Source organism: Choloepus didactylus, chromosome 18 (genome assembly GCF_015220235.1).
Source record: "Choloepus didactylus isolate mChoDid1 chromosome 18, mChoDid1.pri, whole genome shotgun sequence".
Taxonomy (NCBI): domain Eukaryota; kingdom Metazoa; phylum Chordata; class Mammalia; order Pilosa; family Megalonychidae; genus Choloepus; species Choloepus didactylus.
This window is the reverse complement of record NC_051324.1, coordinates 25,375,605-25,393,112: the sequence shown is the minus strand read 5'-3', so window position 1 is coordinate 25,393,112 and position 17,508 is coordinate 25,375,605. Positions and strand designations below refer to the sequence as shown.

Below are 17,508 nucleotides of genomic sequence, written 5' to 3'. Positions count from 1 at the left end.
CCTTCCTCCCTGGCCACCCAGACACACGCCCCACATTCAGGGCGGATGGCTCCAGCAACACACCCAAACTGAGTTCACCAACTGAACTCCACAAGAATCATTTCCCCACACACCACAAGGACAAGGTTGCGAACTGACTTGAGGGGTACAGGTGACTCACAGACGCCATCTGCTGGTTAGTTAGAGAAAGTGTACGCCATCAAACTGTGTTTCTGAAAAATTAGATTGGTATCTTTTTTTACAACTTGAAAGAACCCTATCAAGCAAAGCAAATGCCAAGAGGCCAAAAACAACAGAAAATCTTAAGGCATATGATAAAACTAGAAGATATGGAGAATCCAATTCCAAATACCCAAATCAAAATATCAGAAGAGACACAGTTCTTGGCACAATTAATCAAAGAACTACAATCGAGGAACGAAAACATGGCAAAGGATTTAAAGGACATCAAGAAGACCATGGCCCAGGATATAAGCAACATAAAGACCCTAGAAGAGCATAAAGAAGACATTGCAAGAGTAAATAAAAAAAATAGAAGATCTTATGGAAATAAAAGAATCTTTTGGCCAAATTAAAAAGACTGTGGATATTCACAATACAAGATTAGAGGAAGTTGAACAACATCTCAGTGTCCTAGAAGTGCACAGAACAGAAAATGAAAGAACAAAAGAAAGAATGGAGAAAAAAATAGAAATGTATCTCAGGGATACGATAGATAAAATAAAACGTCCAAACTTAAGACTCACTGGCATCCCAGAAGGGGAAGAGAAGGGTAAAGGTCTAGAAAGAGTATTCAAAGAAATTGTTGGGGAAAACTTCCCCAACCTTCTACACCATATAAATACACAAAGCATAAATGCCCAGTGAACTCCAAATAAAATAAATCCAAATAAACCCTCTCTGAGACATATTCTGATCAGACTCTCAAATACTGAAGAGAAGGAACAAGCTCTGAAAGCAGCAAGAGAAAAGCAATTCACCACATACAAAGAAAACAACATAAGACTAAGTAGTGACTACTCAGCAGCCACCATGGAGGCAAGAAGGCAGTGGCACGACATATTTAAAATTCTGAGAGAGAAAAATTTCCAACCAAGAATACTTTATCCAGCAAAACTCTCCTTCAAATTTGAGGGAGAGCTTAAATTTTTCACAAACAAATGCTGAGAGATTTTGCCAATAAAAGACCTGCCCTACTTGAGATACTAAAGGGAGCCCTACCAACAGAGAAACAAAGAAAGGAGAAAGAGATATAGAGAATTTTAACAGACAAATATAGAACCTTACATCCCAAATCACCAGGACACTCATTTTTCTCTAGTGATCACGGATCTTTCTCCAGAAGGGACCATAAGCTGGGACATAAAACAAGCCTCAAGAAATTAAAAAAAAAAAATTGAATATACTCAAAGCACATTCTCCAACCACAATGGAATACAAATAGAAGTCAATAATTTTTGAATTGTAACTCCACTGTTTACCTCCTACATGATATAAAATACACAAACTCTAATGACAAATCAGTGGTTTTGAACTCAACGTAAAATATGTAATTTTAGACAACTATATAAAGGTGGGGGAATGGAGGAGCATAGGAACATAGTTTACGTGTCCTATTAAAGTGAAGGTGGTATCAAGGAAAAACAAGATTGTTATGGATTTAAGAGGTTAATTTTAAGCCCCACAGTAAACACAAAGAAATTATCAGAGAATATGACCATAGAGATGAAAAATAGAGTATGGGTTAAGAGAAATGGGGGAAGAGGCAATGGGGAGTTAAGAAATGAGTGTAGGGTTGCTGTTTGAGGTGAAGGGAAATTTCTAGTAATGGATGGTGGGAAAGAGCATTACAACATTCTAAAGGTGATTAACCCCACTAATGGAATGCTAGGGAGGGGGTGGAATGGGAAGATTTAGGCTGCATATATGTTTCCACAATTGAAAAAAAAAAAAAAAAGACAATCTAAATAGATGGCAATTGAATGCCAAGGATGAACCTGGATGGGATTGGAGGATGGAGGACAGGAGGCTCAAAGGGACATAGCTGAGACATAAGGAAAAGGAAATATAGAATGTAAGCTTTGTTATCATTGTTGAATCTCTTGTACTTCTTAGCTGTGCTGAATGGGATTCCATAAAAGAATGTTCTTGTTCATGGGAAGTGTATATGTGAATTATAGTGTTTGTTCAAGGATGTGTGCAGCTAGCTCTCATGTTCAGAAGACAGAGCAATAGATGATGGATGATAGGGAGGGAGGGAAAGAAATAGTGATGTGACAGCATGTTAAAGTTGGTGGATTGGGGTATCGGGGGAGGGGGGTCAGGGTATGATGGAGTTCTGTGCATGGGGTTAGTATTGTTTTTGCAACTGTTCCTATAACTTTGAATTTATTTCAAAATAAATAAATAAATAAAAAAAAAGGGTTTGAATAACGCAAGTAACAACTTAACCCACAGTAATGCATAGAAGTTTGTGTAAAGCAGAGTACCCATTATTTTCAAACACACTGGCACATTAACAAAAAATAACCATGTATTAGGCCACAAAGGAAATTTAAATGCCAAAAAGCACAATCAGATAGGCCATATTCACCCATCACAGTGTAATTAAATTAGAAAATTAACTACAAAAATATGACCAAAAATATATAAGAACATACAGGAATTTTTAAAATACTCTTGTAAAAAAATTCTTAGGTTAAAAAGGAAAGAAAAACAGAAATGAAAAATTATTTAGAAATGTACAACCTTAAAAGCACTAAATTTCAAAATTAGTGAAATGTAGGGAAAGTTTTATTCAGTGGAGAATCTGTAGTCTTAAATCAATTAAAATGACTGAAAAGAATAAGCTAAGTTTTCAAATTAAGAAGCCTGGGGGTGGTGGGGAATGCGGAAATGTTGGACGTCCCTACCTGGGTTGTTGCTGATATTCTCACAAGCATTGAGGACTGACAGTTTCGTGTGCCTGAGCCGTTGATCTTGGGGCTTGTCATTGTGAAGCTTGTTACTGCAAAGGAGAGGCTAAGCCTACTTATAATTGTGCCTAAGAGTCTCCCCCAGAGTACCTCTTTGTTGCTCAGATGTGGCCCTCTCTCTCTAGCTAAGTCAACTTGGCAGGTGAATTCACTGCCCTCCCCCCTACATGGGACCTGACTCCTAGGAGTGTAAATCTCCCTGGCAAAGCAGGATATGACTCTCGGGGATGAGCCTGGACCCGGCACCATGGGATTAAGAACATTTTCTCGACCAAAAGGGGGAAGCGAAATGAAACAAAATAAAGTTTCAGTGGCTGAGAGATTTCAAACGGAGTCCAGAGGTCACTCTGGAGGGCATTCTTATGCACTATATAGATATCCCTTTTTAGGTTTCAGTGTATTGGAATAGTTAGAAGTAAATACCTGCAACCCAGTAGCCTTGATTCTTGAAAACGATTGTGTAACTATGTAGCTTACATGGGGTGACAGTGTGATTGTGAAAACCTTGTGGCTAACACTCCCTTTATCTAGTATATAAACGGATGAGTAGAAAAATGGGGACAAAACCTAAATGAAAAATAGGGTGGGATGGGGTGGGGGATGATTTGGGTTTCTTTTTTACTTTTATTCTTATTCTTATTTTTATTCTACCTTGTGTAAGGAAAATGTTCAAAAACTGATTGGGGTGGTAAATGCACAACTATATGATGGTACTGTGAATAGCTGATTGTACACCAAGATGACTGTATGATATGTGAATACATCTCAATAAAACTGAATTTTAAAAAAAAGTTAAAAAAAAAAAGAAAACAAACCTTGGGGAGGGGATACTAAAATAAACCTAAAACAAAAGGAAGGAATTAATAAAGATATGAGCAGAAATTAGTGAAAGAGAAAACAACAGTAACATAGAGCCAACTGATCTTTGAGAAGACCAATAAATCCTACCACCTTATGGCAAATCTGATTAATGAGAGAGAGAAAGGAGGGGAAATAAATAACAGAATCAAAATGGGAACAAAACTACAGCTATAGGTAAGATTTTAAAATTATAAGGGAATGCCTCATACAACTTTATACCAATAAATTTGAAAACCTAAACAAAATGGATGGCTTTTAAAAAAATATAAATTCCCAAAACTGACTCAAGAAGAAGACAAAAACCTTAATAGACCAATTAACATAGAAGAAATTGAAAGGACAGTCAAAGATCTGCTCCTAAAATAGGCACTAGACACAGATGGTTTTACAGGCAGGTTCCACCAGACCTGACAAAGAATTAATATCCAGCCTATTTAGAGAAATCCTACAAATCAATAAGAAAGGGATAAATAATTCAACAAATAGTCAAGGGACATAAACAAGACTTCACAGGGAAAATGCAAATGGCCAATAATCAAATAAAAATTAAAGCAACCAGAAACCATTTTTTATCCATCAGGTTGATAAAAATGAAAACAACCTGACAATATCAAGGGTTGTTGCGAGTCGAGGGAAATGAGTACTTGCATACTGTATAGATAGCACTATAAATAAAGAAAGCCTTTCTGAAGGGCAAACGGGCAGTAGTTATTAAAATTTTAAATACACATTATCCTATAACAATCTATTCTAAAGAAATACATGTGCAAAAGGGGTTATATTTTAAAAATTAGAAACAAACCAATCTAATGATATGAAAATGATTAAATAACCTATGGTACATCATACAATGGAATTCTACACATCAATTTAAAAGCATGAGGTAGGTCTATATAGACGTGGAAAAATCTTTAAGATACATTGCTAAGCTAAAAAGGAAAGAAAGTTTCAGAATGAAACGGATGGTATGAAACCATTTATTTAAAACAAAACAGCAAAACAAAATCACAAACTGAAAACTATAGATTTATGAGATCGTACAGATAAAAATCTAGAGAGATACACATTAAATTGATAATAGCCACTACCTCCAGGGAGGGAACTGGGATTTGATGTGGTAGTTCAAGGGGAACTACAGTTTCATCTGTATATTTGACATTTTTAAATAAAGAAAATATATATATATGTATATACATATTACTTGTGTTAAATTAAAATGAACTTGGGAGAAAAGAAGCCTATAGCAAATCTAGATGTATTAAGATGGGAGAGCTGAAAATAAAATAATGGCTGCTACCAAGTACCAGCCCCTTCGTTTCTTCATTGCTGCAAGAAAGGTCAGGATTTGTCAATCATGATTGCCTCTGTCTTCTCAGTAATTTTCCTGCTGCCATTTCTAAAGAATACAAAAGGCATTGAATTCACCACCACTCATCCTCCTATAGAATCCTCATCAAGTTTCTTTCTATTTGATCTGAATCTGAGATTCAAACTCAACATTGGTGGGAAGGAAAGAACAGGTTAAAGAGAGCAGGTCATCATTCTGCCACATCTGAAGACCTAGTGGCAGACTACTTCCCAAAGACTGCCACAATAATATCTCCCATCTTACACACTCTTTCTACCAATGTGGCTTTAACACTCCTCCCATTGTGGGGGTGACATGAGGGGTCTATGTTTCTTCTTCTTGAATCTTCGCAGACTTGTGACTACAGCAGAAGTGATATCATGCGACTCCCAACTCCTGTTCTCTTAGGAGGCTCATTCTTGGAACCCGACCCCTCACCAGGAGGAAGCCCAACCAGTCCATGAAGAATAAACCAGAATACCAGCCCTAAGCCCTGGCTGAGCTCCCAGCTGGCATGCCCAAAGCCAAGACAAGTTGTTCCCACTGAGCACAGCCCAAATTACGTGAGCAAAATTGTTTTAAGCCACTAAATTTTGTGGTGGTTAGTTACAAGGAAATAGATAACTGCAAGTTTCCCTTATAAATATGGAAAACTGAGAGTTGTCCACATATACAATTCACTGGCTGCCATTCCAAATAATGCCAAGCAACCATCTAACTACAGGTAGCTACAGAAGACATGGTAAAGAGTCAGCAACCTGCATCAGACTGAGTTAGATCAGATGACTTCTAAGGTTCCTTCCTCCAATGAGTCAATAATGAACATACTGAGCTCAGTGTTTAAGCAATTCCTAACACCATCTTTTCTTAAGGGAAAATCATTTTCTCCAATGACATTTTACCTTTCGGAAAGCTGCCGGATCTGTGGAATTCCCATATACTTGTGGAAGTGCTCCAGAACATTCATTACACCCTGAAGGAGATTAGCAACTTCTCCATACTGTCTTCTCCTGGTCATGGCCCTGCAAGGAAATAAGATGTTAAAACTCTGAAAAGCAATAAAGGACAGAGAATACAGATGCTTAACAACCTACTATGAGCTCCAAAAATAGACAGAACGCAACTTAATAAGCATTTACTGATCACTGATACATATGATACTAGGCACTGGGGAGAAAAAAAACGAGATATGGTCCAAATCCTCAAAGTGACATCAGTTAATAAGGGAGATAGCCAAGCATACATCTAACCAACACTAAGTGGGATAAAGGCAGTTTTAATTAGAAGTACAAGTTATGCATTGTGGAGGTACCAAAGAATGAATGAGTAATGGATTCTTACTGGGTTGGTGGAGGGAAATTTGGAAAGACTATGGATTTGGTATTTAGTAAGGTAAAACAAGATTAGTAGGTTTTCGATAGAAAACAGGGATAGGGATGTTATTATCTGAAGATCACAGTATACGGAAAAATTGCACACATTTTCCTAGGGCACAAGAAAGAGCATTTATAAGTTAACCCAAACATTGGTTTTAAGCCAATGTTAAGCAATTCTGTGTCAGACATGCCAGCATTCCCTACTGCTAAGGTTAATGAAGCTTAAATAAAAGGATGCTGATAAAATCAACAGGTACACACTGCAAGGAAGTACAAACTATTAGATCTAAATTTTTCATTAGGGCTGGGCTTTTAAATTAAATTTATAATTTGACTTCCCTTAAGAGGCATTTACAAAGCTAGGATCAAGTTCAAGCAAAGGTGTTATGTTTCTACCATCGCTTGGTCTGATAGTTTGGTGAAGAACACTGAGCATCTAGGGCAAGGGACAAAGGAAACTGCTCTTCCAGTCCCCACTGGCCTGCTGATCCCACTGATCGCTGCTCACACAAGCACGGACCAGGGATCTCCTGAGGCTCATACAAGGCCTGGGAGAGGCCAGGAACGAGCCAGCCCCTTCCTCTTCTTTCCCTCAATGCTCTCCCCACTCCACTCTAAGACTTTGGATGCTCTACGTTTCTTTGAAGATGCTTTCTCGTACACACATGGAATCATACTGAGGCTGGAGCAGGAGAAATTCTCAGCTTGAGATACACCACAGAAGTGAACTGGAATATGAGAATATTGCTAATGGATGGCTTCTTTGTCATAAATAATCAGCTTGTCCGCTTAATGCCATTTCTGTCACCCTCCAAGTTTCCTCTACAAGTCAAACAGGCAGCTAATGTCTTTTCAAAAGTGGAGGTTTCCATACGGTACATTCAATGACAGTGCAACTCAGCCCAGAGGCTGCAAGGAGTGATTATGGGCCTGAATCCCCTTGCCTGCCTTAATGGCACAGATCCACCATCTGCAAATGACCCACATTCTTGGGGCCATTCCCCATAGGCTTTCTAGGTCTCCTTCAGACTCAATTTCACCTCAGGTCAAAGCTTCCGTCTTTGTTATGGTTCTGAACAGCATAGGGCATGAAATAACAATGGTGACTGAAAACATGAGGCAGATTTGCAGAAAGTGGGACTTTCTAACTGAGAAAGTGAATAAACCTAAGATGCCACTTCTTTATGTGACACATTTCCTGTAGACCCCAAAGAGAAAGTTGGCTTTGCTTACTCAAGGGAATCGACGCCACCTGCCAACATGTGCAAGTGGTTCAGCGTTGTGATTGATGTGGTCAGATGGCGTTTGGCATGATCTAACTGCTTAATGTCACGGGTGATTTCTTTAACCTAAATAATGAAAAACCACAAGAAAGAAAAGAGGAGGGTAAGAAAGATGCAAACCCATCTGCAAGTAGCTCCACAAGAAAATAATGCATATGAAACAAGGAAAAACCTCAGGCTTCAGTCCTATCATCAGGGATCTTTAATCATGGTGGTAAAAGCCACAGTCACTGTGTGATTGTGAAACCTTGTGGCTCACACTCCCTTTATGCATTGTATGGACAGATGAGTAGAAAAATGGGGACAAAAATTAAATGAATAATAGGGGGAGATGGAGGAGATGGGATGTTTTGGGTGTTCTTTTTTACTTGTATTTTTTTTTCTTATTTTAATTTTTTTTTTGGAGTAATGAAAATGTTCAAAAATTGATTGTGGTGATGAATGCACAACTATATAATGGTACTGTGAACAATTAATTGTATACTGTAGATGACTGTATGGTATGTGAATATATCTTAATAAAACTGAATTTTTAAAAAAAGCCACAGTCATCTATGACTCTTCTTTATTGCCTTCACCATTAATCAATGAATCCTGTATATTCTTCCTCTGCCTCCTCTTAAGAACCTATCCCTTTCTTTCCACTCTTTGTCAGGACCTCACTGTTTCACACCAGAGCTGACTGGTCTTTTCATTCCCAGGATCTCCCATTACTCCCATCATATAGCCTATGCTTCTCTAGGCAGACTGTGCTACTTGCTATTCCCTAAACAAAACCATCAATGGTAGGTCACACACATGGGGTACTCAGGCCTTAGCAGGGCAGCCTGTCCTAACCAAATTCACACAAGACCAGTCTGTAAAACGGAATACTTGTTAATTTTCCTAAATTATCACCCATGGACAGCCAAAAAGGGCAGAATGCTATGGTAGGCTTTGGAATCAGGCAGGCCTGGGGCTAAATCCCAGCTCTACCACTTACCAACTCTGTCCTAGAACCAGTTGCTTAGCTTCACTGATCCCGAGTTTTTTCATCTATAAAATGCATAACCATAAAATAATCATGATTGTAATACTTAGCTTATACAGTTGCTGAGAGGGTTAGAGTGCTTGTATAAAGGGATTAGCATAAAGCATGGCACACTGAAAGAGTTCAACAGGTATCAGTTCTCTCCTCCTCCTACCTTTTCTTCCTTTTAACCAAGCACTGTCCAGGAAAGCAAACTGCTTTAAAATTAAACATCTAGTAACTTTAGAAGCAGCCTATTCAAACTTAAGTCATTGCATCCCACCCTCGGCTGGAAAAGGGAACTTGCTGAGTCCAGAACTACAAGTTAGTATCATAAGAGGATTAATGAGTCAGAAATCTGAATACAGTAAACTCTAAGAAAAGCCACATCTGATAGTATCATCTGATAATCATGCCTCAACAGCCCCAAAGATAGTGTTGCGTGTAATGCATCTTGGGGAAAGGGACCATGAATCTAAATTCTTTTCTGATCACACATAATCATTCAACTCTGTAATGAAGTACACATATTAACTTTTGTTGCTTTGATGAAAGCGCTCTCTTTCTTTGACCTCTCATTTGGTTAGTTGAGGTCCCTAACACTGCCTGCCTAGGAGTATGAATAGGAAGGAATAATGATAAAAACATTATTATACAGTATCTAACTGTGAGTTATGCATTATCTTACTTAATCCCCACAACTCTATGATGTAGACGTGACTATGATATGCATTTTACAATGTGGACACTGAGGTACAGAGGAGTTAGGTAATTTGCTTAAGGTCACACAGTAAGTAGAGGGATTGAGATCCGGAACCCATGCAGCCTACCGTCAAAGGCCAGGCTTTGCACTACTGTATCACACTGCCTGTTTCCCCAATGCCCTCCAACTCAAAGTTGAAAAGGTCTGCTGAAGGTCTAGCCTCCTATCCCATATTTCATACCCTCCCCTATCTTGCAAATTACCAATGAAGAGAACTGAAGGATACACGGAAATGTTAACGTAGATCTGCTCCAGAGGTAGATTATAAGACACCAGGGAGAGAAGCCTCTAAGGATTTGGGAGTTCTTGGAAATAAACAAAAAAAAAACTAGGGAAAAAAAATGACATTAATAATAATAATGGCTTCCATGCATTGAGCAACTAACATGAGCTAGGACTCTACTCAAGTTTTACATACATTTAATTTTCACAACAACCCTGTGAGGTAGATGTTTCTATCCTTATTTTACAGTAGAAGAACCTGGAAATCATAAACACTACATTACTTAGTCAGAATTTGAAGCCAGGATCCAGTGTCTAGCATTTCACAGTGCCTGCCTTGGAGTAGGAGTGGGTAAATGTGGAATTCTCAGTCAGCAGAGGGGATTCGTAGAGTTGGAGAAATTAATCAAAACCATAAGCATACATTATGGGCAAGATGCATCCCACTTCCCAGATCCTGGAACAGTTTTAATATGATACCAAGATACATATCATATATCTTAATTGAGAAATGCATGATATAAACAAATGCTAGAGAAAGGAATCCAAAATGATTAGGACACTATTTTTGGAAAAGGGGAAAAAGAAAATTTTTCCTATTTAAAAACAGAACTGCAAATGTAGGGCAGCAGGGATAGTGAGTCACTGCATGTCTAGTAACTGCTCTTGACTCGTTCTGGAATGTATCCATGGGGGCTTGCTTTAAAGACATGGGATGACTGTGGTTGATGGAAGTGGGAGAAAAAGCCCATTAATTACTATGGCTAGAGGAGAGGATAACTTCCTCTTTTGATGCAAAAAAGTTAGGAAGAAACTTAAACTCACCATTTGCTCTGATTTTTCTGCTTTGTCTTTGATATCTTTGATTTTGCCAAAGAGTTGCTGAATAGCTTTCTGGGCCTCTTCAAGTGCCTAGAATAAGATAAATAAATGAAAAACAAGAAGCAATGCAAAACGGTACCAGTCATGGTACTATAATCAATTCCAGACTCAAAAGAAAATTACCATAAAGTGCTCTTGATTTGTTGTACTTCCACTGACGATTTTACTCTACCAAGTAGTACAGACAGATACAGTCAAGCATTTGGATACAGACAAATACTCAGGACTCTAACCAACGTGCAGTATAAAGTTTTAATTTGAAAACTAAACTACCTCCCTCTATCTGAGTGATTGTTACACATTATTGATCACAACAAATAAACAGGGCCCTCACATCTGTGTGTGTGTACACGCGCACACACATTTATGCGCATAACGTTAAAGCCTATAAAAGGACAAAGGTGGCTCTAAAATGGAAGTAGGGGAAGTATCGGTTTTGGATATACTAGATGACTGTGCCGTCGAAAAAATCAAGACCGTGCATGGGGTCGCCCAAAGTGTAGCAAACCTAAAATACATTTACAGTATTCCATTTGAAGCCAATGAAATAAAGTTAGAAAGGGCACTTACGGCTAATGATGAGCAGAATGCTTCCACTGAAATAAAAACCTACAAAGATGGATGCTGTACAACTATGTAATGGTACTGTGAACAATCGAATGTACGATTTGTTTTGAATGACTGCGTGGTATGTGAATATATCTCAATAAAATGAAGATTTAATAAAAAAAAAAAAGATGGATGCCACCAAATTCATAAAGACACAAAGTAGATTACTGGTTACCAGGGGTGGGTTGTGGGGGTGGGAAATGGGGAGTTTATGCTAATAGGTACAGTTTGCTGGGGGGGGGGGGATGGGAAAATTTGGGTAATGGATGGTGGTGATGGTAGCACAACATCATGAATGAAATTGATACCACTGAATCGTATACTTGAGAGTGGTTAAAAAGGAAAATTTTATGGCATATATATGTAGCCATAATAAAAATTTTAAAAAAGATGGATGGCACACATTGAAAGCATTACAATCCACAGTAGCTTCTATGCATAGGGGAAGCAATAATATGGGAGTTGTCAGGGTGCTAAAGCCATGCACATGTAGAACACATGTACTTATAAAAGATGTAGCGCCAGTCAGAAGGACTCATGCTTCATTTCATCCAAGGCACATTATTTACTTTGGATCTTAGAGTGGCCTGACCTAAATGGGCCTCACAAGGCTTTTATACAGCTAGTCTCCCTGAGAAGGACACCCTAACAGAGGAAAGCAAAGCTGAGATGAAGGGAAAATGACAAAAGCCCAGAGAGAGTAATTTAAACTTCTGCATTTGGCTGTACTTAAAGTATGAGCTACCTCTAGACTGTCAACTCTCACATTTTATTTTTTTCCTTTAAAAAAATCTTCAAAATGCAAACTTAAATTGGCTTCCTTTGAAGAAAATTCCCACCTTGTTAGAAGTAGGGTTGTTAGAGGTAGAAACTCCTTCTAAGGTTTCTCAGCTATACACTTCTTTGGATATGGTGATTGCTTTCTTATTCTGGAGCTCCTTGCCCTGGCTTCTGCTCAATACCAAACATAACTTTCTTTTGACCTTCTTCTACCTCTGGGATTTACAGGATCTTCACACATGCTGACAAGGACTCTAAACTCTTGCATGTGACTATGTTACAGCTTTTGAAACAAATATACAGGAGCTCTTCTGAAAAGTTGTTCCTTAGACCACTTGTTGCCAAGTCTGAAGTGACACTATACAAGCAATTACTATTCACGGGGCAGGCAGAGTTGATGTGCATTATTTATATGTACAAAAGTTTGTAAGCAAAGGATCTCTCATACTGGTAATTTCTGCCACCTGGACACAGCTGTTTTAAATCCTCAGGAAGTTGGTCCTCGAACAGCAGTCAGCATTTGGTACAAGATCCACAAGTTCAAAACCTACCCAAAGAGTAGGAAATAATCAAGAAGGTGCAATGGAGTGAAACGAATCACTCATGAACAGTCCCTCTCAATCCCATTCTATTCCTAAAAGATTCTTCACTTGGCAATTGTTTCCATTCACCTTTCTGCCACCCTGTCTTTCTCATTTCAGGATTTAGTGGCTCTAAAACAGCTGTTGTGTAATGAGAAAACCCTACATTTTTGGCTAGAAGACAGGAGTCTGAGGCCTCTGCTGCCACAGACTAGCTGTATAAACTCTCTGGGCACCAGTCTCCTCATTTGCAAAATGGTGATGATGGCACCTACTTCAAAGGGTTGTTGGGAAGATTTAATGACATAATAGGTATAAAGAGTTGCACAAATATTAGGACTTATTTCTAGGACACACGGCCAAACTAAACAAATGCATGCATGCATACATACATATATAATGTTCTCCTATGACCATACCTTTTCCTTACAGAAATAAACCCTGCCACCTAAGGCACAACTCCTGGGCCTGCCCACTGTCTAATATTTCCCATCCTAGGCCACCCCCTGAGTGAGTCCATACATGCTCTCCCATCCTCAAGAATTCCTGTTTTCATTTTTAAATTCACCTCCTCAAAACCAGGACACAAGCTTCTTTTGAGCATTGCTTATTGCCCAACCTTAAATTTAATAAGTTTATGACAACCAAAATCAAGTTCTAACAAAATAAAAATGGAAATATTCATTTGTAACCAAAGGACTGAACCTTAAAAATAAAATGCTCAACACAGCTGATAATCACATGCTGTCTCACATGGCCTAGTTCAAATGTCATTTCTTCTCCATCCTATCCTCTGACTTCCCCTTCCCTCCCAAAACCTTCACCCATAAACACACATGCAGCCCATGATGGAATCAATTCATTCATCATCTGGGTTTGTCCTTTGGTATGCTTAACATTTATAATAAGTATTTGTGTGTCTATTTCTTGGTTGGACTATGAGACCCCAGGGGGCAGAGACCATGTCATTCATTGTGAATTCCCAATACCTAGGGCAGTGCCCAGAACATAGTAGGTACTCAATAAATGTTTATTAAATTGACTTTTAAATCCTATCAGTCATGGTGGATACACACACAGACATTCCTTCTTTACTCTCAGGGGTACTCAGGTGATACACCAGCCATATTTATGCCTGTGTCAGCATTTCAACTACAGACCTTCTCTTCTCTTCAGTTTTATTGAGATATCTTCACATGCCATACAATCATCCATGCTGTACAATCAACTGCTCACAGTACCATAATATAGTTGTGCATTCATCACCCAATCTATTTTTGAACATTTTCCTTACAGACCTTCTTTTGAGCAACATAAATCAGTTTTACAATCCTCACACACTAAAAAAAAAATACTGGGTTAATTAATCCTCTGGGTATTTTTCCTTTTAATTTTTCAGTTGAAATTCACATGACATACAATTAACTATTTTAAAGCCATATAATTCAGTGGCATTTGAGCATTTATAATCTTCTGCAACCACCATCTCTTGGGTTTCAAAACTTTTTCATCACCCCAGAGAACACTCTATATACTCATAAAGTAATCATTCTCCTTTCCTCCATTTGCCAACCCCTGGCAACTACTAATCTGATTTCTGCCTCTGTGGATATGCCTATTCTGGATATTTCACAGAAAAGGAATCAGCAACATGTGAACTTTTGTGTCTGGCTTTTTACTTAGAATAATGTTTTCGAAGTTCACCCAAATTGTAGCATGTTTCAGTACTTTGTTCCTTTTTTATGGAAGAATGATATTCCATTATAAGGATATAAGACAATTTGTTTATTCATTCATCCATTGATGGACACTTGGGTTGTTTGCACCTTTTGGCTATTATGAATAATGCTGCGATAAATATTCATGTACAAGTTTCTTCATAGACATGAGTTCATTTCTCTTGGCTATGGACCTAGGAATAGAATTGCTGAGTCATACGGTAAGTCTATGTTTAACTTTTTAGGAAACTGCCAAATCATTTACCGAGTGGCTGTACCATTTTACATTCCAACCAACAAAGGATGAGGGCTCCTATTTCTCTAAATACTTGACAAGGGGATATTATTTTCAGGCTTTTTTATTACAGCCATTCTAATGAGTGTGAAGTGACATTTCATTGTGGTTTTACTTGCCTTTTCTTAATGACCAAATGATACTGAACAATTTTTTGTATGCTTCTTAGCCAAATGTATATCTTCTATACAGAAATGTCTATTCAAGTCCTTTGCTGATTTTTAAACTGGGTTGTTTGCCTTTTTGTTCTTAGGTTGCAAAATTTATTTATATAGCCTGGAGAGTAAATCCTTATCAGATGTATGATTTGTAAATGGTTTTTCCCATTCCATAGGTTGTCTTTTCACATTCCTGATAATGCCCTTTGATGCACAAAAGTTTTTAATTTTTATGATATCCAATTCTTCTATTTTTACTTTTGTTGCTCATCCCTTTAGTGTCAAATCTAAGACTCCACTGCTAAATCCGAGGTTATAAAGATTTACTCCCATGTTTTCTACAACAGCTTTATAGTTTTAGCTCTGAATTTAGGTCATTGGTCCATTTTGAGTTAATTTTTATATATGGAATGAGTTAGGGGTCCAAGTCCATTCCTCTGCATGTGGTTATTCAGTTGTCCCAGCACCATTTGTTAGAAACCATTCTTTCCCCATTGAGTGGACTTGGCAATTTTGTTGAAACCAACTGGTCACGATCTATGTATTTATTTCTGAACTCTCAATTCTATTCCATTGGTTTATATAACTATACTATACCACCACCACATGGTTTTAATTATGATAGCTTTGAAATTAATCTCAGAATTTGGATGTATGAGTCCTCCAATTTTGGTTCTCTTTTTCAATATTGTTTTGACTATTTATGCCCCCTTACATTTCCATATGAATTTGAAGATTGGCTTTTCCATTTCTGCACAGAAAGGAGGTTTTAATTTTGATAGGAATTGCATTGAATCGTAGAACGCTTCGGGAAGTAGTGCCATCTTAAGAATATAAAGTCTTCCAATCCAAGAACATGGGATATCTTTCCATTTAATTAGGTCTTTAAATTCTTTCAGCAATGTTTTTCAATTTTCAGTGTACTAGTCTTTTACCTCCTTGGCTAAATTTATTCCTAGGTATTTTATTTTGTAGATGCTATTGTAAATGGAATTATTTTTCCAATTTCCATTTCAAATTGTTAATTGCTGGTGTAAAGAAATGCAATTGACCTTCATGTGTTGATCTTGTATCCTGCAACTTCGCTGAGTTAGTTTATTAGCTCTAGTAGATTTTTTTGTGTGGATTCCCTGGGGATTTCCTACATAGAGAATAATATCACCTACAAACAGAGACAGTTTCACTTCTTCCTTTCTATTTTAGATACCTTTTACTTACTGATCTTTGCCCAATGGCTTTGGCTAGGACTTCCAGAACAATGTTGAAGAACAGTGGTGAAAGCAGGCATCCTTTTCTTGTTCCTGATCTTAGGGGGAAAAGCTCTCAGTCTTTCACCACTGAATATGATATTCACTGTAGGTGTTTTCAAATGAATGAGAAATTAAGACATTCCCAGATAAAATAAAGCTAAGGGAGTTCATTGCTAGTGGGCCTTTCCTAAAAGAAATGCTAAAGGAGTCTTTCAGGCTAAAATAAAGAAATTAGATGCTAAGTCAAAGCCTTATGAAGAAATAAAGATAAAGATAAAGGTAATTACATAGGTAAAAATAAAAGCTAGCACTGTTTTATTTTGATTAGTAAATTCTTTTTGTCTCTGTATGATTTAAAACACAAACATATAAAATAATAATTATAATTCATGTTAATGAGCACTCAAGGTACTAAGATATAATTTGTAACAATAACAATATAAAGGGAAGGATGGAGAAGATAGGAACAGAATTAATATATGCTATTTAATCTAAGTTGTATCAATTCAAGTTTATTACTATATATTTAGGATGTTAACTATAATCCCCATGGTAACTGTTAAGAAAATAACTTAGAAATACACAGAAAAGAAAATGAAGAAGGTAGCAAGTAGTAGCCTGGAAAAAAAAAAATCAATCAAACACAAGAGAAAGCAGTACTGTGGAACAAAAAAGATATAGAACATATAGAAAACAATAGCAAAATGGCAGAAGTAAGTCCTTCATTATCAGTTGTCACTTTAAATATAAATGAATTAAACTCAACTAAAAGACAGATATTAACAGAATGGATAAAACAGCATGATACAGCTATATGCTATTTACAAGAGATTCACTTAAGACCCAAAAACACAAACAGGTTGAAACTAAAAGGGTGGTAAAAAATATTCCATGAAAATAGTAACCAAAAGAGAGCCGGGGTATCCATAGTAATAGCTGAGAAAATAGACTTTAAGTCAAAAATTGTTATAACAGTATGGTGTGCAAATATATCTCAATAAAACTGCATTAAAATTGTTATAAGAGACAAAAGACATTATATATTCATAAAAGAGTCAATTTATCAAGAAGATATAATAATTATAAACATATATGTACCAAACAACAAAACTCCAAAATAGATGAAGCAAACATTGACAGAGTTAAAGTGGGAAATAGTTCTATAATCATAGGTGAAGACTGCAATATTCTACTTTTAATAATGAACAGAACACCAAGACAGAAGATCAATAAATCAATATTCCACTTTTAATAATGAACAGAACACCAAGACAGAAGATCAATAAATCAATAGTAGACCTAATGGACATATATAGAACACTGCACCCAACAAAGAGCAGAATACACATTCTTTTCAAGTGCACGTGGAACATTCTCCAGATAGATCATGTTAGGCAA

At 37.3% G+C, this 17,508-nt stretch overlaps 1 protein-coding gene across 3 annotated transcripts in view; it reads right to left on the bottom strand.

The window, feature by feature from the left end:
- Window positions 1-17,508, bottom strand: part of VPS53 (VPS53 subunit of GARP complex) — a 175,625-nt gene that overhangs the window by 111,572 nt on the left and 46,545 nt on the right. For 2 of the 3 annotated variants that reach the window (XM_037808182.1, XM_037808181.1), the window contains exons 5-7: window positions 10,663-10,749; window positions 7,794-7,909; window positions 6,087-6,206 (exon numbers count right to left, since the gene is read on the bottom strand). In XM_037808182.1, coding sequence (XP_037664110.1) covers window positions 6,087-6,206; window positions 7,794-7,909; window positions 10,663-10,749 — 323 coding nt within the window. Of the gene's footprint in view, window positions 1-6,086; window positions 6,207-7,793; window positions 7,910-10,662; window positions 10,750-12,556; window positions 12,576-17,508 lie in introns of those variants that run through there. The other variant, XM_037808183.1, reaches the window with a different exon arrangement.